Source organism: Arachis ipaensis, chromosome B5, assembly GCF_059453495.1.
Source record: "Arachis ipaensis isolate K30076 ecotype BB chromosome B5, ASM5945349v1, whole genome shotgun sequence".
NCBI lineage: Eukaryota > Viridiplantae > Streptophyta > Magnoliopsida > Fabales > Fabaceae > Arachis > Arachis ipaensis.
In genome coordinates, this window is record NC_142440.1 from 156,937,261 (window position 1) to 156,961,511 (window position 24,251).

A 24,251-nucleotide genomic window follows, 5' to 3' on the forward strand; every position below is an offset into this window, starting at 1 on the left:
AAACATGTAAAATAAAAGGAGTTAAACAGACGGACTTAGCACACTGAACAAAGGAACGACATTCATTGAATCAACTAACTTTACATAACTCAAATTAAGACTTCCTAATAGAACTTAGACAACAACAACGACACCCTAAACGTCATAACATCTAACCATCACCTCCAGCAGTCTGTCTTCACCGGTCACAGTTCCTCAGTGTATGCCCAAGCTGATGGCAGAGGCCACAACGCTTCGGCTGGTTCTCAACAGACTGATCCATGCTACTGCGGATCCTGGTTGCCTTCGGACGACCTTCCCTTGCACACCTCATGTTAGGATCAGGTATGACAGTTGGTCCAGCATATGGGGGCCATAGACCTTCTGGGATAGGCGGAACAAACCCGTGCTTATATACGTTGAACACCTCAGTCATACGATACACCTCGTGGACATATGACGCCCAATTCAGGCGCGAGTGGGCGCAACATGCAATGGCGTGACAACATGGATAATGGAGCGCCTGAAAGTGGCCACAATCGCATGTGTGATCCTTAAGGGAAACTCGATAGGAACCTAGCGAGAAGTTTCCAGTCGGTGTCGTCTCAGCCACCGTGTATTCCGACTGGTGCCTATCGAATAACGTGACGGTGAAGCACCTTGAGTCTCTCATGTTCCGATCAATAGCCTTCACCAACGCCTGACAAAATTCATGGCCAGATCCAACTTGCGCCTCTGCTGTTTGTCCGCAGAGCACGAATAGCTCGACAAGCCTCTCATAAGTAGACTTAACCAATGAAGTGACCGGGAGGTTCCGAGTTCCCTTTAACACGGAATTCACGCATTCACTAATGTTGGTTGTCATGTGGCCGAACCGTCTACCGCTATCCTCGTGTTGGGTCCACTTCTCATACTCCATCCAGTTGGCCCAGTCACACATAGCCGGATTCTCAGTCCGCATGATGTCAAACCAATAATAGAACTCTGCTTCAGTTTTTACATAGGCCGCATTCACCAGCATCTTCCTTGCATCTTTACCTTTGAAGCTAAGGCTAAAATTCGCTGCGACATGACGGATACAGTACACTCGAAAAGCACGTGGAGGCAGCCAACCATTCTCGGGATTCTCAAGTGCAGCCTTGATGCCATTATGCCTGTCAGAGATAACAAGGATACCCTCCTGTGGCGTCACATGCGTTCATAGGTTGGACAAGAAGAATGACCATGACTCCGCATTTTCTCCCTGCACTAGGGCGAAGGCTATCGGGAGGATGTTCGAGTTTCCATCCTGCGCAATTGCCAACAGTAACGTGCCTCCGTACTTGCCACACAAGTGGGTACCGTCAATACTCACAAGTGGCTTGCAATGCCGGAAGGCCTTGATGCAGGGTGGAAATGTCCAGAAAAGACAATGAAAGTACACTGTAGACTCATCGACCTGATCCCCAACTCGAACAGGAGAGGTCTTCAACACAGTAACTGTCCCGGCCATGGTCAACTGCACCCCTAGCATCTAACGTGGCAACTCGGCATACGACTCTTTCCAGTCTCTATATATTTGTGCAACTGCCTTCTGTTTTGTCATTCAAACCTTCTTGTAACTAGGCCTGAACCCATAATCAGCTTCTGTTGCTTGTTGCAAGACCTTTATCGTAACCGCAGCATCCGCCCTCACCAACGAAAAAATTCTCGCACAGATAGCGTGGTAATCAAGCTGACGGTGATCACTGAAAATAGAGGTGGCCAAGCAAGTGTGGGGACCGTTGTACCTCCAAACCTCCCAAGTGCCCTTTCGTGCACGAAGCGATATGCGAATCAACCAACTGCAATCCTTGCCGAACTCCTTGCATTTTCCATGATACTTCAGATGATCCGATTCTAAGACTCGGTACTCGACACCTCGACGGATGCTATAGTCCTTCATACTCAGAACAGCTTCATCTTTATTCTGGAATGATTTCCCAACCTGAAATTCTGTAGAAGAACCCCAATTGTAGCACCTCCGTCCGCCTGTTGACCCAGAGCCTCGATGTTTAGGGTGGAGAAGTGTGGAGGGTACTGATGTGTGCCAGAACTTGAAGGACCGTGTTGTGCATGTGGATTAGCACCTGTCTCATCATCACTGTTCCCAATGATATCTACAGGCTCCTGGTCAGAGTCATCATCCCGCATTGCATTCTCTACTCGATCAGGTTCCCCAAAGCCTTGATCTTCATGAATTGTGCCACCACCTATATCTGCCTCAAATGCCTGCTGCCAGACCCCAAGATTCTCCAACGGTACAGAACCAACTACTTCCGTTCGTTCTAAATCAGCCGCGAAGGAAGGGTATGCCACCTGCGGAACAGATGGCCTGGCCGCAGGCATCGAACTAGACGCACCACCCGCCGCAGTTGAGCTATGAACTAGAGCTGATGCCCCAGAACTATCGACACCAACCTCCAACTTTGCGAACAACTCGTGTATTCTGACTTCCGGAAAACTCCTAACACAATGAAACAGAACCCTAATATCTTCATCAGCCGCTAGCACAAACGTATCATACTTAACACCGGTCGAGACTACTGCGACGGAAATCTTGTAGAATGGCTTCTTAACCCACTTGCTCCCAAATACCCCAAACTTCTGCAAGATGCTGTTCTTCACGTCTAACAAAGTGCTTGAAGAACTGGTGAATATACTCAATGGTTCTCTGTCAGTGAACTTCACACCATATTTTTTGCTTCTTTTGATTTTTCCAGAGTAATGCACTAAGACAAGAAAACTCTCTTCCTCACTTGACATGGTGATAATGAACTCTTCAGCAAGTTTGAATCTCACTCACATATATATAGAAATCCTCTCTTCATAAACTGTGGCTGCCAACAATGGTTTATGCCTATTCAAAATCCTACATAAACCGTTACTGCTTATAGGGTTTTATGTACATTCATAACCCTTAGTAAACCGTGGTGGCCTCCCACGGTTTACTCTCAAAGCTTTTTGTTCATAAAACCTCCCTACTAGCCACGGTTTACATGTTAATACAAAACCGTGGTTGGCTCCCACGGATTACATAGAAAGCAAAGCAAGACATTCACGTAACCAGTTTTCAATTGTTGTAATCAGGTAAACGTTTCTATGTTTCATTTTATATACGTAACTTGCCCTCAACCTTTCTTACTGAATCTTTCTCTTTCTTTCTTCTTTGGTGAATAGTTGAATAACGAAGCTTTCTCTCTTTTTCCTCTGAGTTTTGACCGAAGTGAAAAGTGAACGTTGCTTTGGAGGCAACCACTTGGAGAGATTAGCATGAGGGATCAATTCGGGCTTGGGTTGGCTTTGTCCATTCAGCCCATTTGATTTCTTTGTTCTAAATTAACTTGGGCTTGTTTGTGAGTGTTGCACACTGTGAGGTTTCTTATTTTTATTTCAATTATTTAGGCTGCTGCAAGGGTGAATTTTGGCCTGCAACACTTTTTGGCCTACAACACTTTAAATAAACTTATCAAAACTAATTCGATAATTAGCCCAATAAAATAATATTTGTCATCATTAATCACGTTAGTTAATTTCTTAACTCAAAAATTTCTCCCTTGATGACAAACATAATTGTAACATTAATCAAAAGGAATTGAATTTGAATAAAGTTAAGAAACTTTCCTTTGAGTAATGTCACTTGATTTTGTGTTGCTCCCCCTTTCCTTTTCAAGAGATGCTCCTCCTAGATTTATGCTATTGTTTTCTTTCCTGTTTGCATATACTTATTTGGAACCCAATAAAATGCTATATACTATCCAAGGTTGCAGCAAACAGTAATAATTTCAAACATTTATAACATCTCATGAAACATGGCTAAGTGGATTTGTTTAGTCCAAATCTGAATCATAACAAGTCAGCAATTGTGACAAATATCCAGCTCAAGCCTTAACCAAAACAGAGCATCAGGGCTAACAAAAGCAAAACAACAATAGATCATTTAAAGCAATTTCAAATTCACATGCTAAAATAAATCACAGCAGCAGCAAAAATTTAAAATTCTATGTTACTACTCCCCCTTTTGTCATCAAGGGCGAAACAAAAGTGAGCTAAAGTTTGCAACAAAGTGTTAGTGCAAATTCCAAAAACAAGTAGGTAATTAACTAAGTGCAATAGTAGTTAAAAGTATTACAGTCATCCAAAATTAAAACACAGAGTAGTAAAATTATGAACCATTTTTTATTTATGAACCAAATGAGCCTAAGCTTTCTACTCTTCTTCTTCCTCCCGCAAGCTTCCTCAAATCCTTTCAAACCCCTCTCTACACAATCCTCACACAACATTCTTCAGTAACTTTCAACTCTTCCTTGCGTTTTGTGTTTTAAAGACCCTCCTCAACACTCTCCTCCAACACATGTCGTTCATGCAATCGGGGAGATTGCCAAACGTAACTTGTGCTTTGGCCTGGCCAGCTGCCAAACACAGCCTCCATTTTTAAAGTTCTAAGATGGTCAACAAGACAGATTATGTCTGCATGCAGGAAACATGGACATGGTTCAAGCCCTCCATCTCTTTTCCTGCCAATCAAAAGTTGCGTTTTACAACTTGATGCAACTTTCTCATTTTGTGTTCATACAAAATATAACTTGCATTTTGTAAGTTACTTAACTTTCTGATTTTTGGTTCAGTAAAAACATAACCTGTGTTTTGCAAGTTATTAACTTTAGCAGATCCACATTTATGGAATACACGCCATACCACAATATAATTATTACACATTACCATTTTTACTTTCATTCATAAATTAATTTCTGACACCACTATGCTAGATATTCGATCCATTATCAATTAACTAATTTGGAACCTGCATTTACTGCTACCATTCTCTTTCCTTTTTATCTTTTATTTTTTTCTCATTATTTTTTTAGGGTGGTGGAACTCGTGGGAGGGGGGTTTTGTTGGTTTTGTTTCCTACTCTTTCCTTTTGATGTTGATTAATTACAATTCTTCTCAAAACCATTTTTATTTTACGTAGATTAAAAATTAATTCGTTGCAATTTAAATTTTATTTAACAGTTTATTAATGGACAATAAATTATTATATATATAATATAGAATTTAAATTTTTAACACTTATTTGATCAGATAAATTAAGTAACATATGACCAACTTAAATTAGTTCGAGACTTTTTATTTTTCATCTATACTATGACTGCGTTTGTTTATAAAAAAAGATACCAATATATGAATATAAAGACATAAAATTATAATTGACATATGAAATATGAACAAAATAATATTGTATTATGAAACACTAAATTAATATATTTTGTATTTTTTTAAAGGAAAAAATATAAAGACATTAAATGAAAACACAACTTATTTTTTTAAATTATCAGTATTAAAGTTTTATAATTATATTTTTTATTCTAAATTTTATGTGAAAAAATAAAACTAAATCAAATTTTTTATTATTTATTCTATCTTATATTTAGTTCATCACTTACTATCAAACAAAATATAAAAATATTAGTTTTTATATTTTTGTTATTTATATCGTATTTTGAATGTTCTGTCTTGTTTTTGAAACTAAACGAAATCTTTTTTTCGTTTGGTGATTAAACTAAACGCAATCTATTATATTATTATGCTTAATGTGATCGGCCTGAATAGGCCCATTATTATATTGTATAGCCCAACAGAGTTCATATGGTTTTTTGGTACATCTAAATATATTTTGATAAGAATTTAATTATAAGTTTCTCCAATGTAGTTGATGCTTTAATTATAGAGATATATCTTGTTTAATTAGGTGAATATTTTTTTAATAAAATGCACATGCGAATATATAAGAACTTTTCGCCAATGAGTAATAGCTCAAATGGTATAGACTCCACATACTCAATTAAGAGGTTACGGATTCGAGTCTCCTATCTTTCCAAATTTTTGGCCAATGAGTAATAGCTCAAATGACATAGACTCCCCATACTCAATTAAGAGATTGCGAGTTCGAGACTCCTATCTTTCCAAATTTTGCCAATGAGTTATAGCTCAAATGACATAGTCTCTCCATACTCAATTAAGAGGTTGCGGGTTCGAGTCTCCTATCTTTGGTAAAAAAAAAAAAAAGAATATATAAGAACTTTTCAATGCATTGATAATATATATATATTTAAGTCCTACTAATTTGAGTTTGTCATTTTCTACATTAGTTCTAATGAAGCATATTCTTCATTGTCTATCTCCAAAAACCGAACATATTTTATTAGCTTGCAAAATTTTGTTTGTTCTAGTCAACTGCACTTATTTTCCCATTTCTTTTATAATAGTATCAGGATCAAGTATCATGTTTGTATATTTGGGAGGAAGTATAATCCTGTAACTATAATGTGTGCTAAAAATCTAATTCAAGAAATTAGTACTAATGTTCTCAAACTTGATATATACAATAAAATTTAATTAATCAATAAACTGTTCTTGCTACCACGACTCATGTACGTATTGAACTAACTCACAATTAAAAATTTAAAATAGTCTCCGATAAATTTGATACCGGTAGTAAAAGTTTCAAACGATGATGTAGATTTTAATTTTATTCTCAATATTCATTTGGAGAGTTTTTTTTTAGTAGTTAATTCGCAAGCCTATTCTTTAATTGTAGTGGGTTGATGGATATTAAATTTATCTAAAATAAATACAGCACGGCTCTAAATTAGTCTCTAAATTTTTTTTAGTAGCTACTTTAGTTTTTGGTCTTTGTTTATTAGTCATTAATTTCTGAATTTTTAAGTTGATGTGAAATATGTTACCTTTTTTAAATATAAGGTTTGGTAGTTTGAAATTAGAATGTCCACTTTTACCGGTTTAAGAACTAATTTTTCTCACAATTTAAAAGTTTAGAAACTAATTAACATCTAATAAACAAAAATGAGAGACTAAAGTAGATGGTCACTTGATAAAAAGTTTGTGCACTAATATAGTTTTACTTTTTTTAATTAAAAAATAGCTCATTTCCAGTTATAAAGTGTCAACTGTCTAGGGGTGAGTATGGATAGCGGATACCCGATTACCGGTCCGAACCAATTAAATTGGTTCTAAAACTAACGGATAATCGGGTCCAATCCGAACTAAACCGATGACTTTTGTTAGTGATTGGTTCGGATATTGGTTTTGGGGTGCGGAACTCGAACCAACCCGCAAACCCGATCATATATTAATTAAATAAAAAAATAAAAAAATATATATGATTTTTCCATTAGACGATGATTATTCATTATTAATATGTTTGGATTTTAATGAGTTTAGTTTTTAATGTATTTGGTGTTTAACATCGTTGGATTATTTCTATTTTACTTGTTGAATTTTTAAAATAAAAATTTATTTTTTTATGAATTTCAAAGTCATCGGATACCCAATTACTCGAACCGAATCAATCCGTTCTTAATCGGTTTAGTTTGGTTCAGGTACATATACAAAAAAATACTCCAAACCAAACCGAACCAATTATATTTTGATCAGTTCGGTTCTAATTTACCATAAATCTAAATTAAACCGACCTGTGTTCACTCCTACAACTGTCAACGTGAGTCAAATATTATGAAATCTTATAAACAATGGAACCTGTTGAGAGAAACCACTCTATTTGGCGAAATTCCTTAAATATTAATTTTTCACCAAAGATATTTTTCATTAAGCAGTTGAAGCTAAATATTCGGGTCATACATGGATACTATTTTAAAAAATGCACTATATCAAAAATGAAAAAAGATTTAAAAAACTCGTTAAGTCACTACAAAATAAATCAGGTATAATAAGGGATAAAATTCTGGTAAAAGATCATTCATTTGCTCATTTATTCTAATACATTTTAGAAAAGTTCTTTTGTTTACTTCTTCATATTTCATGATTAGTTTTTTTATAGAAATAAATATGTATAAAGTATCATTTATATTTTTTAAAACAAATTATTATATATTTTAGTTAGTTTTAATAAATTTTTAATATGAAAATATTTAAAATTTATTAATGAATAAATTTTAATAGAGCAATATTTTATTATTTACATTTAATACAATATGATAAATACGAAAAAATATTAAATGCTATTTTTATTATGGAAACGAATTAAATGCTCTTGTTCTTGTACAGTTGTACATGAAGGAAAAAAAAAACCTAATATGGTATATAATACTACGACCGTTTCTTGCACGTATGTAATGATACATCATCTTAAATTATAAGGGACATATAGACGTATAAATTTATACAACTATTTGCATTAAGTAATGAATAAAAATATATTTTATTATATGGTGTTAATATTTAATTTGATCTCTGAAATTTGAGGTGAAATTTTTAAAATTACAATTAATTCAATTCGACTCTTAAAAATTTATAATAATAATTTACGTTAGTCTTGAACTTATTTTCATAAATGGCGTATTGATTTTAGGCGTTAACTTGTTAAGATTTAGATTTGTTATTTAAAATATATGTGACTAAAATTTACTAGACCTCCTAAAAGCTTAATTAATTCTCCAGGATCTTTGTAAATAGTCTATAATAATAAATTTAATTTGAAAAAAAGGTATAGATAAACAGCATATATGTTGAACAACATGAAAATAGTTTAAAATAAAAATAATTTAAATCAAATTAATAATTAAGATTAGTTAGTAACATGTTCTAGAAAACACCGCAATCCCTTCTCTCTAATTACACCGTGACCATATGCAGTGTTCACTACCATCAAAGAAAGCGTCAATCCAAAGTCTAAGAGGCCAGCAGATTTATTAAAATCTGGCCAGCACTTAGTCAGTAAAAGGAAAATGAGTGATTTTTTACCGTTAGATGAAATCTCACACTATTAAATACACTATTGTTAACTAATTAATAGTTATAATTCACAAAATCTGCTGGCCCCTAACACTCCTTCCCAAGATGATCGACGAAATCGCAATTACTGCCTAGCCATAAGCTCGTAACCCTGAAAACGTTGCTGACTCGCATTCCCTTGCTGATGCCACAGCTGATGTTAATAAAGTTTTTGAAATATTAATAAATCTTGATTACATAGAATCTAGACAAAAAAATTATTCAAATCATAATAAATTAATGTATTAATTAATACATTCATTAATAAAAATTAGTTTAATGGTTAATGTGAGTTGCCATTATAAATTTTAGGTTTAATTTAAATCCATTAAAATTATAAGAATTAAACTAAGGTTCAGTTTAGAAACAACTTAATTAAGTTATTTTTGAAGAAATAACTTAAACAATAAATGCTTATATTAAAAATAGTTTATAAATAAGTTATTTTGTGTTTGATTTTTTAGTTCTAAAAGTATTTATTGTAAGAGAAAAGTGATAAAAAACTTTTTATTATAAGAGAAGTCATTTTTTTTTAACTTCTCCTTAAGCACCAAAATAGTTTTTTAGAAAGTTATAATTTGCTTTAAAAATTACACTAGACATTAATACTACACATTTTCATAAGTTAAAAGTTAAAAAAAGTCACTTATAAACCTATCCAAACAGACCCTAAATTCAATTTTAAATTTTAAGAACCAAATTAAATATTAGTTCAATCTAATATGATATATTAAGATTGTGCTTAATAAAATTTTGACATTCTATCTATATTAAATTTTTTGTCTCTATATGTTTTATATTCATTTAAATTATTCATTACTCCCTTAAAATTTTAAGATATTCATCTTTTTCTTTTCTTCAATAAAGGAAAGTTTTAAAATGAGCAAAGTCAACCATATGAGTAGGACGGACTTAGAGGGAGAGCGAGTAGTAATTTTGGTCTCTCAAAATTTTAAGAAATTATACTTATATATAAGATATGTGTTTAAAAAATAAAAAATATTATGTAATTTAATAGTTTTATATGTATTATTTTTTACTATATGATGGATTTATGTCTTAATTATTTAATTCACTGATATTTTTTACTTAACTAATTTAATATCATACCCTCAAATCTTTGTACCTTTTAAAATAGTTTTTATATAATAATCTCTATATTTATTTTAAAAAATCATTTATTTTTTATATTAATATATTTAATATTTATATTATTATATTAATAATGACTTACGTAATTATATTTTAGTAATTACATTATGTACATTAGATATTATTTTTTGTAAAAAAATACTCATTTTTTTTTAAATTTACATTGTTAAAAAAATTTTATAAAGATATCTTATATCTTGTATTTTATAAGAGTACTATGTCTTTCAAATAATTAATAATTTATAATTTATTTTAAAATTTTTGAAAGAATTAATTTTAATTAATAAGATATGTGATCATTTTTAACTAAATATGTTATAAATTATTGATATTTTATAATTTTATAATGTATTATTGGTATTGTTATATTTTTTTATGTAATTATCATATTAAAAATAAAATTATAAAAAAAATTATATATATATTGATAAATCTTTTAAAAAACTAACTCTAATAATTATATGTTAATTATTTTTATACAATAAAAAAATTATCTAAAATTCGGCCTCTTTATATTAAAATTTATGGATCCGTCTTTACACGAACATGAGATTTTAAATTCAAATTTCATTCGTGAATATATACAAGGAAAAAAAAAATGCTACTTACACAAAAAAATTAATTATTAAATTAGTTATTGTACATTTATATATATTTATATATATTGATCTATATTTTTTTAATTAAATATTAGAATAATAAAATTTAATATAGTAAAATAATTAAATTTATAATAAATTAATAATAATTACATTTATTTACAGTAATATAATATAATATAAAATATTTTACGAGATGCCAAACGATAGCGAAACTAGAATGTAGCGTTATGATCTAAATAATTTTTGTAATAAAATAAAAATTAATGAACATATTATTTGATAATTGATTAAACAGATAAAAAAATTAAGTTTGTTATTATTCAAAAAAAAAAAAGAATTACATACATAGTAAGAATATTATAATTATAATAATAATGATCAATTATCATTTTACTACTATATATTATTATTAAATGTCACGTATATTAAATAATATGTTTATTAGTTTTTATTTTATTACAAAAATGATCTAAATCATAATACTAATAATATATTATAGGATTATTATTATTAATGAATTAAAAAATATTTATTTAGTTTCATAATAAATAATATTTTTTAATTTAAATAATTTATTAAGAGAAACTCTATATGGCTATCATATTTTTATAATTTTAGCCATCATTTAATCATTATAAATATTAAATTATTATTTATATGTGTAAATTCTAAAAAATGTGGATACAAATTATATTGATTTAGACGTGTAAATTGTAATAAATATAAGTATAAATTATATGTTTTTTATACAAACATTTATAAATATTGGTGCAAACTATTACGCTTAAGTATTAGCCTAATATTATGTGTACATTGCAAAATATGGACACAAATTATATTATTTTATGTGTACAAATTTTAATAAATATAAGTATAATTTGTATTGATTTTTATGTATAAATATCTATAAATATAAATGTAAATTATTGCTGATTAAATAATGACCAAAAATAATAAATTTTAATGATATTCTAATATTCTTCATTCATTAATTAGTTTGTACTTATTATATTATACATTAAAGAATTTATTGAATAATGAATATTAATATAATGAATAAAAGTAATTGAAAAAAGATATTGTATCAATTTTTTTAGAAAAGATAGGTTCTTGACTAAAATGTCAAAACGACATTGTTTTATCTAAAGAATAAAAATAAATAAATTTTTAATCAATTTAAATTTATACACAATTAAATCTTTATCTATTTTTAATTATCCACATTGACATATGATATAAGACTACACCTCAGCAAACAAACGTGATAATTCAATTATATATATATATATATATATATATATATATATATATATATATATATATATATATATATATATATTTAACGTGATAGTTCGACGTTTGTTCGTTCGGACTTAACGAAAAAATTATATAAATCAGAGAGATCGAATTAAAGTGGACTATTTTTTTTAAGAAATTATATTGTCATTTACAAAAATAGTCAGGAGTTAAATTGGTAGTTTACTCAAACTTTAAAAGGGATCAAATTAAATTACAATAAAAAACATTTTTTAAAAAACTAATATTTATTAATCCTCCTCCATGCCTATCCTTTAATCTGACTAGTAATATTAATTGCTCCGCAAAAAAAAAATCACCACACAAAGTAAGTACACAACAGGAATAATTGTAACCTCCTTGCGACCTTGCCTAATATTTCATATTGCTAGATGCATGATAATTCAATCAATCTAGTCTTGCATGCCCATGAATACTATATTTTAAAGTTTATTATTATTTTTTTATTTTCTTTTGTGGGGGCTTCCAATTGGTTTTTTGAATTTCTGTTTTCACCGCAACAGCGCCCAAATGCTTTGGAACATTTAGAGAGTAAGGAGTCTTCTGGATTTTGTTACTAATAAACTTCATACATTCAGAAATCAAAATATTTAGAGATGAATTTCACTTGCATTATCTTATAATAACTAATAAGTGGTGGTAACAGTAATGGGCATTTCAAAAAATCACATTTATTAGTTTTTTTTTATTTCCATAAATATGATTTTATATAAATAAATCAGCAACTTTGTTAATTAGTTTGAATTTTGACGTATTAAGAGTATAAAATATTTTATGAAGTTATTTAATTGTATCCATTTTTAAATAACTATACATACAGTTGTTAAAAGTAATTATTTTTGTTTATATAATAATATTTAATTAATTACACATATAAAATTTGTTTTGCACTAAAATGTATTAAAATTAAATTTTTAATTATATTAGCATAGATATAACTTTGAACTTATTTAGATGTTATTAAATTATTAGAAAAAAGATTCTTATTAATAATTTTTTAGTACTTTTGATAAAATTTTAATAATAAAAGTATAAATATTTGAAAAATAAAAAATATTTTTTTAAAAGTTATAATTTAAATCTATTTTTAAAATATATTTTTTACTTAAAAAAAGACATTTTTAATATAATAAATAAAAAAATATTTTTATATTATTATATTTAAATATAATTGTTAAATAAAAAAATATTTTTACACAAAATCTTCAGACATAAAATTATTTTTATTTTTTAAAATTTTTTAAAAGAGATAACTTAAAAAAAATTATACAATAAAAAATGATACTATCTATCATTTTTATTTTTTATAATGTCATTCTAAATATGATTAGCATGACTTTTTTATATTGTATATTAACAAAAATGTATAAAAAAACGTGATATTATTAAAATAGGAGTGATCAATATGCATGCATTCCCTATAAAATAGTCTCTGTTTATTAAATTTTATTATGAATAAATCAATTAAAATAACTTTATATGCTAGCAAAGTTGAGCGTTTATACACTGTCATTTATTATATATTTTTTCCTATTTAACGTACGTTGCCAAAAATCATGTAAATGTTTTAATGAGTTTTAGTATTTTTTAGAGGAGAGAGATATTTTTGCTAATATTACAATAAAAAATATTATTTGTATACTAAAATTATTTACTAAAATTAGTTATTATATATTTGTGTATAAATATAAGTAATGTTTAATCTATTTTTAATATATATTTTATATTCTAATATATATTTTATACTAATAACTGATTTTAATATTTACATAGTATAGTTGTAGTACAATACATTATTGAATGTCTACCTTAAAAAGTCAACTATGACAGTATATACAAAAATCCAAATACCACATCACTTATTCGTATAAAATACTTGTTAAAATATAAAATCAATCATATTATATAATCATAAAAAATCAACCATTCAAATCAGTTATTTATATAGAATAGATATTAGAATAGACGAATATTAAAAAGTCAACAGAATTTATTATTTTTTACCAATAATTAATCATCAATATTCAAAAGTGTAGGTAAAAGTATATTGTTAGATTACTAGACTAAAAGAATTAAGTTGATGACTAAAAGTACTGACAAAAAATAATAAATTCTACTTGCCATTGAGTATTTCTGATTAGAATATAAAATACACATTAAAAATAAGTTAAATAATATATGTATTTATACACAAGCAAAAATGCTATTCGTATACTAAAATCAGTCAATAAAATCAGCTACCAATGTATTTGTGTATAAATATAAGTGTGGTTTAATTTATTTTCAATATATGTATTTGTATTCCAACATATATTTTATACTGATAACTGATTTTTGGTGACTGATTTTAGTGTAAACATAATATAGTCGATACACAAATACATAATGACGTGACTATTTTTAGTGTGCACATATTATTTTTGTACAAATTATAAAATATATATTAAAAATAAATTAAATCTTATATGTATTTATACATATAAATATATGATGACTAATTTTTTTATGTGTATATAGTATTTTTGTAAATATATATATAATAATGAAAAGTGTTTGAATTAAACAAAAAATTAATTGCTGAAACTAAGTATTAATTAAATGAAATTTTCTCACCAAAACCAAATATGGATTATTTTATAAGTTGTTGGAGCCTTGTAGGCTGTTCAAAAAGTATACATAATACCAAGTCCTAAGGGTGTGGATGTATAAATAGAGAGCTAGCCTTAGTGTCGATCTCGCTCTCAGAGAAGACAATTAGAGAAAAGACATACATTCTCATACATAAAAGAGAAAAACGAAAAGAAAGAAAGAAGGAAACACATCACCAAAATGTTCAAAGGTTTGCAAAATAACCTTTTTCATGTGAATTATCTTTGAATTGATCCTTCATTCCTTACCTCTTCGGTTTTGTTTCTTTGCTCATTAATGCAAAGAATAGGGAACATACCAGAATAAAACTCTAAATCCTTTATTTAATTTTTAGTGAGTAAGATATATATGTAACATTTGAGACTTTTTTTTCTCTTTTTGATTTGTCATGCAGTGTTGTCTGCAAACATACACAGTGCCATGCCCAAGAGCTTTGTGGCTGGTCCATCACTTCATATGCTGAGACCCATCACATGGAATGATAGGCCGGCTCCAAGAAATGATAAGCTGGTACCAGAGCCAAAGTCAGCTCTGATTCCGGCTCCAATTCTGGCACCGGCTCCGAGCCCAGCTTTGGCTCCGGTTGCGGTCCCAGCTCTAGTTCTGGCCCCAACACCGGCTCTAGCCCTAGCTCAAGGTACGGTTTCGGTTTCAGCTCCAGCTCAGGTCTCAACACCAGCTCCAGAACCGGCTCCTGTCCTAGCTCAACGTCCGGCTCCAGCATCGGCTCCGACCCTAGCTCAAGGTCCGGCTCTAGCTCCAGTCTCGACACCGACTCCAGCATGGGCTCCAGCTCCAATTTTGACACCGGCTCCGGCTGCCATAGAAAATTCATTGGAAAAAGAAGGACAAGAAGAGTTACCACCATCACGATCTGCACAATCGTCAAAAAAGTCTAAGGCTAATAAGGGAAAAAAAAGAAAGGGTAGTGAATTCGAAGTAGCCTCATCGGCTCCTAAGAAGCCTAAGAAAAAAATTATTTGGACAAATTACCTTCATAACCTATTCCTCCTAGCCATAAGGCACATTGGAATACATAGTAAGTTTAATATCTAACATTTTTTATTTATTTTTTTTCTAACCAGGTTGATTGACAGGTCGAGGGACAAACAAGATTTATTTTAGTCAGATTATTAAAAAAAAAAGCTTAATTTCAAGAGACTTTTAGAATTTCTTAAATCAGATTTATGTTAAATCTATTTATTTATTTTAAAAGAGCTTCATATGTAATTGTTTCTCATGTGTTGGTGTTTATTTTTCACTTGTCCAGAGGCGGTGCCAAAGAAAATTCTTGAGGTGATGAATGTGCCTAACTTGACTAGGGAAAATGTTGCCAGTCACTTGCAGGTTTGTTTTTAATTTCTAGTTATTTCACTTATACATACATGATTTTGCTTAATTTGATAGAATTATAGTAGTAATTCCCTATTTATGTTTATGGTTCTTTATATATGCTTGATAAGTTGATATGGAGCCACTGAAAGAATCTAATATCTGTTTGGTTGAATTTGATGAGTTTGTAAACTTGGATATTTTGAGTGTAATATTGCAATGACTAGTTGTTTTTTTTTTTTTTTTTTTTTTTTTTTTTTTTTTTTAATGTTCTTAACTAGAAAGAGTTATGATTTTTATACCACTTTTGTTTGAAAAGTGGTTTTGATAAAATTTTTACGAAAAATAAATGTTGACACACAAAAAGTAAGATTCCTCTGACACTAAAAATAGAAAATAATAATTATATTTTTTTTAATTTTCTCTCTCTGTATTTGATTTTTATCTTTATCCAGTTGACTTTTTTAATTTTTTACGAATATAATTAAAATAGATAATATTTCTATGCAATTCTTTACTTTTTATTATTAAAGTCTTTTGACTTTTGATTTTATTATGAAAATAATAAAAATAAGTCAATAATTAAAAAGAATTTCACACATCCAAAAAAAAAATTTCTAAAAGCTTATTAATTTAGTAGTTAAAATTTTGATTTAACATTTATAACCTTTCGATATTATAATTTTAAATGAGTTAAATAATCAATTTTAAAATATTTTTACTTAAAATTTTATTATAATTTTATATTTTACGTATTTAATTTATTTTTTAGATTTTATGTAAACCTAAAATCTCAAATTTACATGCCTTGATATGTATACTAATAAAGTAATAAGTCCTAATAATTTCAATATGCATGTGATACCTAACAAAATTATGCATCTAAAATTCACAAAAAGTAATTATTGACTTTTTGTTTTGTTTTCGTATTTATCATATCACCTTATACGAATCTAATTAAACCATCTAATTCGATGGTACTATATGGTATTACTAATTTACTATAAAAATGATTGATGTTGGTGAAATACTATCTAACTGAAAAATCCTGTTTGACATAATAAAGGAAGCCACAAGTTTGCTTCGAAGCAAAAACTGAAATTTTTTTATGAATCATTAGCTCAAATATGTGTACTTAGGTTTTCATTGGTGTTTGGTAACATGATAAAAGTTAGCTATTTTCTAGAAAGAATTCGGATTTTATTTTTGAGGCTCACTACTCATAACATGCAGAGGTATATATACCATGAATTGAGATGATTTGTGTTGGTGAGTATTAAACCACTCTTCCACCTTAACCCATGACAACAATAAAGACGTCTCACGGTCCACAAATTCAGCCCAACAGAATACACAAATTAAATTATAATTTAATTTATGTATTCTGTTGGGCTGAATTTGTGGGCCGTGAGACGTTTTTATTGTTGTCATGGGTTAAGGTGGAAGAGTGGTTTAATAGTGAGAATTATTAAGAAGAAGAATAATGTAACATTCTGAAATAATAAGTGCTAACGTTTATGCATGCATACACATGCAGAAATACCGCATATTTCTGAGAAAAATTGCAGAGAAAGGGATAATTGCAGGAATATCTGACAGAACCCTAAGGTCAAAGTTCGCTGCTGAGCTTCCAATTAAGATGATCAGAGCGTTACAAGCCTTATATGAGAAACTTAAAAATAATAATAATTTTGGAACCCCCTTACCCATTTCATTGATCCAAGCTCTCCTTGATTACCATCACCCTTACAACCCTAATTTTCCTTACCTCATTCCAACCAATAATAACACTGCCTTGAACCAAGTCATGAGTCTTGGAGTTGCACCCCAATTCCTTGGACCAAAAGCTCCTATTGGTAATGCAAACAACAACACTATGATCCACCATCAGGTTCCAATTTATGCTCCATATGATCCAGTAATGCATCATCAAAACTATGCTCAATCACCAATGGGGATTAACAATCATCAGCAGCAGAGGAGGTATGATCCAAGAGTGTATCATCAAAGCTATGATCTTGGAAAGGGAAACATGGTTTCTTTGGGAAACCCTAATGTTAATAATAACATTCCCATCATGATGAATGCTGCTCCTTCTTGTTACCCTAGTGTTCCCCCTGCAGGGATTCACAATCAAATGAAGTATAATTATGGTGTCCAATTCCATGGAGGGTTCAATGGTGTTGGTGTTGGTGGTGGTGGTGCAACTACTAATGCTGTTCCTATTCCTATTCCCATTTCCAATAACCACTATAATAGTAATGTTAATGAATTTGGATTCATGGATGGAGCTTCTATCAATAATGTAAATGTGGGAGCTTTTGGGAATAATGGAAACTATCCTGCTTCGGTTCAAGGATGTTATGTTCCTCCTGGATTCTATTCTCCTCCTCCTTCTCCGGAATGTTATGCTTCTCCTTCTCCTCCTCCTCCTACTGGATATTATGCTCCTCCGCCGCCTCCTCCTGCAACCGCGCCTAACAATAATCTAACAATTATTGATGAACTTTCGGCAATGTTGCTGCATCATGCAGCAGCACAAAAGAATTCAGGAGGGATCCAAGACCAAGATTTGCCTCCGCTAGTTGAAAGCCCTTGCGACAGCAATGAAGAACACTCTAAAAATGCAAGTGCAATCAATGAGGATCAGAGTATTCTAGATGATGATTACGTTCTTTCCAACCTTCTCTTCATGCTAGAGGACATGCATATTCTTAAAGAGGTACATGAGTTATTTAAAAATCAAAAGTTATGTGCATGGATTTAACTTTAATGCATGCCTATCTACTTTTATATTCTCAATTAACCAAAATCTTTGATTGAATTCATTTGCCAAATTATCTAACTCTAGTACTATTTTATGTTACTACCTTAAAGGATTACCGTTACTCTTTAAAATTATCAATGGTATGATTAATATAGGGTTTGGAAGATCATTGCCTAGGAGGTAGTAATTTAGATAAACATTTTTTACGGGTAATGTAGATTATCACTTGCAATATAAACGTTATAGATTATTTTAAGAGTTAAATTTTGATGCATTTTTAATATAAAAAATTTTATACAATTATAAAATTATATTTGTTGTTTTAGATAACTATTTATGCGATTAATAAAAAAAATTTTTATTAACGTAGTATTACGTAATTAGATACACGTGCTGTAAAATTACTTTACTATGATAATGTATTATGTATTATTCACTTGCTTCGTCACTTTTTTATAGTATGACCAGGCAGCGGAGAAACAAGACGGCAATGAATTTTTTAAGCCTCACTCATCCACTTCTAATGTGGTGCAATCTCCTGAACAGGTACATTATGTTTTTCATATATATATATATATATATATATATATAAATAATAAATATATTCTGCATGCCATTAACTTCGTGTAATTGATGGTTAAAGAATTATGAAAAGTTTATCATCACCTCAACCAAAATATTTTAACTAAATTACCTACTACTATAAAAGTTTCAAAAGAAAAATTGTTGTTAGATAATAATGTAGATCTTTAATGATATCACGTCAAAATTAATCTTTCCGTCTACATTTTTTTTCTTGTTTGATCAGGTTGGAGGGAACCAAGTCCCTGATGACTTTTTTGACTTTTCTGGCTCGGCTAATCTTATTCAACAGGTTCATCATACTTTAGATAATTTTTATTCACATTATTTATAGTTCACTGTTAGAGAATATATTTTCATCTTTAATTTCGAGTATAAATATAGTTGAAAAAAGTTAAATGATAATCTAACATATTTTAATTAAATTATTTAATATAATACATATTAATATCTTGTCTTAAACTAAAATTCTTAATTGCAACATGACAAACTCAGATTTCTGGAAATGTGATTGTTCCATTCAATGAAAACAACATGAATCTGTCAACTGAGACTTCAAAAACAAGCAACAACTACAGTCCAATTCAGGCAAGTAGCTACTAGTACATACCACATTTTATTTCTACCAATATACATGTGTTATTGTTCACTATTTTGATGAAATAAGAGCTTAGAGAACTATATAGAGAATTATTGAATCTCCAAAAAATTAGAGATGAATCAAACTCGATTTGAGGCTAATTAATTAGGCCTAGTATACCAATTATTATAACAGGTCAACTACATGGATCATATGATGTCATAGTATTTTGTTGTAGATTAATTAACGAATGAACGAACCAATTGAATGTCTCAAACTTTTGTGAACAGGGCGATAATGAATTTCTGGATATTGAAATCTCTGATGAGATGTTCACCACTACAAACAATGGCTCTCCAATAACAAGTAACTACTCAGTTTCAAAGCAGGCAAGTAAACCTACTAGAACCTGTAACTATTCTTAATTGAATTGAATTTGAAAATGTTTTCTAATATAGGAATTTTTTACTGAAATACAAATGCAGGATTGGGACAAGACCCTCATTGAACTCATGTTTGGGAATCAAGCAAACTAAGCTTAGGGCCATCAAAGGGTTGCTGCTGATGAGGATCTTCACTTGACGAACTTACACCTTATATACATTGCTCAGTGCTAAGATTAAGATTATGAAAAGCTATTAGAACTTAATTATAATTGTTGTTACATAAATAATACAGGGAGAAAGTGTTGTTTAAATAACATGAACTGTTTACTTTATATGTATGCTTCAAATTTTATGGAACTTCACCTAACTATGGTGCATTTTCAATTCATTTTCTTTAATTTTTCTTTTACTACCTGTTTTTTAATATTTTTAAGTTATTGAAAGTTTAATTAAAGATGGTCATTTCTAAATGATTTGTACAGTTATGTCAGCTTGATCTAACGTCTAAGATTTGCCATTATTTTCATTTTGGTCCTTATTACTAGTCCCTGCTGTATTTTCAATTTGGTCCTGCATAAGCAGAAAATTAGAAGACATTCATTATATTAGAAATTAAAATTAAAAAGAAATTAAATACCTGTTGATCATGGTGTGGAGTTGAAGATTGCGCTATTTTGAATCGTTGAATGAAAGTTTGTATAGTGGCAAGTTCAATTTGACATTGTTTGATTAAGTTTCGATAACGACAGATAAGCTCAACAGGACCAGTAATAAGGTATCGCTTCCACAAGTTTGCTTCAATACCCAAAGATCTTGCTGCTTCTTGTTGCTCCTCAGGTTTCACTTTCTGGTTTCTGCCAAGAATCAAATAATTTTATAACATTAAACATATATTATATCAGAAAAATAATTTGAAACTTATTCATACAAAAAAAAAAAAAAAAAAAACTGAACAATTTGTGCACATCACATGCTCAAGAAGAATACTTTAAGGAAGAAGGTATGGAAAGTAGTCACAGACTGATTTAAGTTGTCAGAGGTGCAGAAAGTATCATTCTAAAGTTTCGTGCAGAGTAGGATTAGGAGTGTGTTTCTTTTGTGGATAACCTGGACACCTGGCCTGAAATTGCTCAAAGAAGAAGAAGTAGTATGAGACTGGTAGGGTACAGCTCCAGAAAGAGTGTTCACCACTTCTGCAGCAGGTGTTGAGGGATCTGAGATACTGATAAGAGGTAATTGTGAAGTAGTCGAAAATTTTTTAAGTATTTTATTTGATTCTGGAGCTACACATTCATTCATAGCATTTGAAAAGGCTAGTGAGTTAGGATTGAAGATTGTAGTTTTGGGTTATGATTTAAAGGTGCATATATAATGCCACTTCTGAAGCCGGTAGACTAGGTTAGAATGTCCACAAGTATCATTCCGAGTCAAACAGCATGATTTTCGTTCATGACTTAATTTGTCTGCCGATGACTGGTCTTGATCTCATCTTAAGATTGGATTGGTTTTATTAAGAACCACGTGCTGTTAAATTGTTCTGAAAGGACGTTGCATTTTATGTCGGAAGGGTCAGAAAGGCCGCTTGTGATGAAAGACTATTATTTGAACTCTGTAATTGTGAACTGCAGTAGGTGTGAATGTGAGGGTGTTGTTCTATAAGCGACAAATGTGTCAGGTAAGAAACAAAATTCAGAGCAAATTCCGGTTGTATGTAAATTTTCTGAAGTGTTTCTGGACGATATTCCTGAATTCCCTCCTGCTCAAGAAATTGAGTTTGCAATTGAGTTGATATCTGGAGCCGGGCCAATCTCAATTGCTCCTTATCGAATGTCTCCGTTGGAATTAACTGAACTCAAATCTCAGCTGGAAGAACTGATGAGTAAAAGTTTTATCCGGCCGAGTGTTTCTCCGTGGAGAGCACCAGCATGACGGGTAAAGAAGAAGGATGGGAGCATGCGTCTATGTGTTGACTATCGACTGCTAAAAAAAATTACTGTGAAGAATAAGTATCTGTTACCATGAATCGATGATTTGATGGATCAATTGCAAGGTGCTGGAGTTTTCTCTAAGATTGACTTATAATCTGGGTACCACCAGATAAGGGTTAGAGACGAGGATATTTCGAAGACTGCCTTTAGAACGCGATATGGTCACTACGAGTACACGGTAATGTCTTTCGGGTTAACCAATGCCTCCACAGTATTCATGAACTACATGAACAGGATTTTTTTTTTTCCGTTTCTGGATAAGTTTGTAGTCATCTTCATTGATGACATATTGATTTATTCTAAAAATAATGAAGAGCATTTGGGTCACTTGCGAACTGTGCTCCAAATCTTGAAAGAGAGAAAGTTGTACGCCAAGTTATCTAAATGCGAGTTCTGGAAGAGTGAGGTGAAATTTCTTGGTCACGTGGTAAGTCAACAGGGATTGCTGTGGATCCTGCTAAGGGTAAGGCGGTAATGGACTAGGGATGACCAATTTCTGTGACAGAGATTAGGAGTTTTCTCGCTTTAGCGGGTTATTATCGAAGGTTTATCAAAGGATTTTCACAACTCACTTTACCTTTAACGAAGCTGACTAGGAAGGATGCACCATTTGTCTGGACTCCTGAGTGCAAAGAGAGTTTCCAAGTATTGAAGCAGAAGTTGACTACTACATCTATATTGGTGTTACCCAAGTCAAATGAACCATTTGAGGTATATTGTGATGCATCACTGAAAGATCTGGTGTGCGTGTTGATGCAGCACCGTAATATCGTGGTATATGCCTCACGGTAGTTAAGGCCGCATGAGATAAACTATCCGACTCACGACTTAGAGCTTGATGCCATTGTGTTTGCTCTAAATGGTTGGAGGCATTACCTCTATGGCGTCAAGTTTCAAGTTTTCTTAGATCACAAAAGCCCGAAGTACCTTTTTGAGCAAAAAAAACTGAATATGCATCAGAGGAGTTAGATGGAGCTTCTAAAGGATTATGAGTTCGAGTTGAATTATCAACTTGGGAAAGCAAATGCTGTGGCGAACGCTTTTAGTCGAAAGTCTCTATGTGCTGCTTGGATGATGTTACGAGAGGAAGAATTGCTAAAAGCGTTTGATAGTCTGAAATTGGGGGTTAGAGAAGAATCTGGTACATACTTTACGTTTAAGTCAATTGCAAATTTCAAGTGACTTTAAGTCTGAACTCTTGAAGGCTCATCGAGATGATAATATATTACCAAAGGTGTTTCTGGCGATTGAGCTGCAAGAAAAGCGGTGGAGAGTATCATGGGACAAAGACGAGCTATGGAGATTCAAGGGTAGGATCATTGTGTCAGATGTTGGGACTTTGCGGAAGGATATCTTAAGAGAGGCACACAAAAGCGGATTTTCTACTCATCTGGAAAGTATTAAGATGTACCAGGATCTGAAAGCAATGTTCTGGTGGCCGAAAATAAAGAACGATGTAGCGTTGCACGTTTCCAAGTGCCTAACTTGCCAGAAAGTTAAAATTGAGCATCAGAAACCATCAGAAACCCTTCAGCCCTTAGAAATTCTGCAATGGAAGTGGGAGAGTATTGCGATGGACTTTGTGTTGGACTTACCTAGAACTCGAGTTCGTTATGATGCTGTTTGGGTGATTGTGGATCGACTAATAAAGTCAGCTCACTTTCTACCCATTCGGATGAATTGTATATTGGAGGAGTTAGTACATTTGTATATTAAGGAGATCGTGAGATTGCATGGCGTGCCTTCTACCACTATATCTGACAGAGATCTTTGATTCACATCAAGGTTCTGGGGGCTTTCCAGCGGGAATTTGGGACTCATTTAAGTTTAAGCACATCATATCACCCTCAAACAGATGGTCAGTTAGAGAGAACAATTCAAACCCTAGAAGATATGCTGAGGGCTTGTGTTTTGGACCAGCCGGCAAGTTGGGATCGATATATGCCGCTAGTGGAGTTTGCATATAACAATAGCTACCATGCGAGCATCGGAATGGCTCTATATGAGGCTCTGTATGGAAGGATGTGTCAATCTCCGCTGGGCTGGTATGAGGCTGGAAAGAAAAGCTTGTTAGGGCCCGAATAA

The 24,251-nt window shown here is 31.0% G+C and overlaps 2 protein-coding genes across 2 annotated transcripts; one reads left to right on the forward strand and one right to left on the reverse strand.

Moving 5' to 3' along the window:
* Positions 1–178: 178 nt before the first annotated feature.
* LOC107641498 (uncharacterized) lies at positions 179–1,471 on the reverse strand. Its single transcript, XM_016344988.1, has 2 exons — positions 1,203–1,471; positions 179–1,133 (listed from the first exon to the last, which is right to left on the reverse strand). Exons 1-2 carry the CDS (start codon positions 1,469–1,471, stop codon positions 179–181), a joined length of 1,224 nt encoding a protein of 407 aa, XP_016200474.1.
* A 13,172-nt stretch (positions 1,472–14,643) lies between these two features.
* LOC110272169 (uncharacterized) lies at positions 14,644–19,815 on the forward strand. The gene is made up of 7 exons (XM_021124061.2): positions 14,644–14,721; positions 14,926–15,570; positions 15,802–15,878; positions 17,401–18,585; positions 19,090–19,176; positions 19,439–19,504; positions 19,708–19,815. Exons 1-7 carry the CDS (start codon positions 14,712–14,714, stop codon positions 19,813–19,815), a joined length of 2,178 nt encoding a protein of 725 aa, XP_020979720.2. The 5' UTR covers positions 14,644–14,711.
* The last annotated feature ends 4,436 nt before the right edge of the window (positions 19,816–24,251 follow it).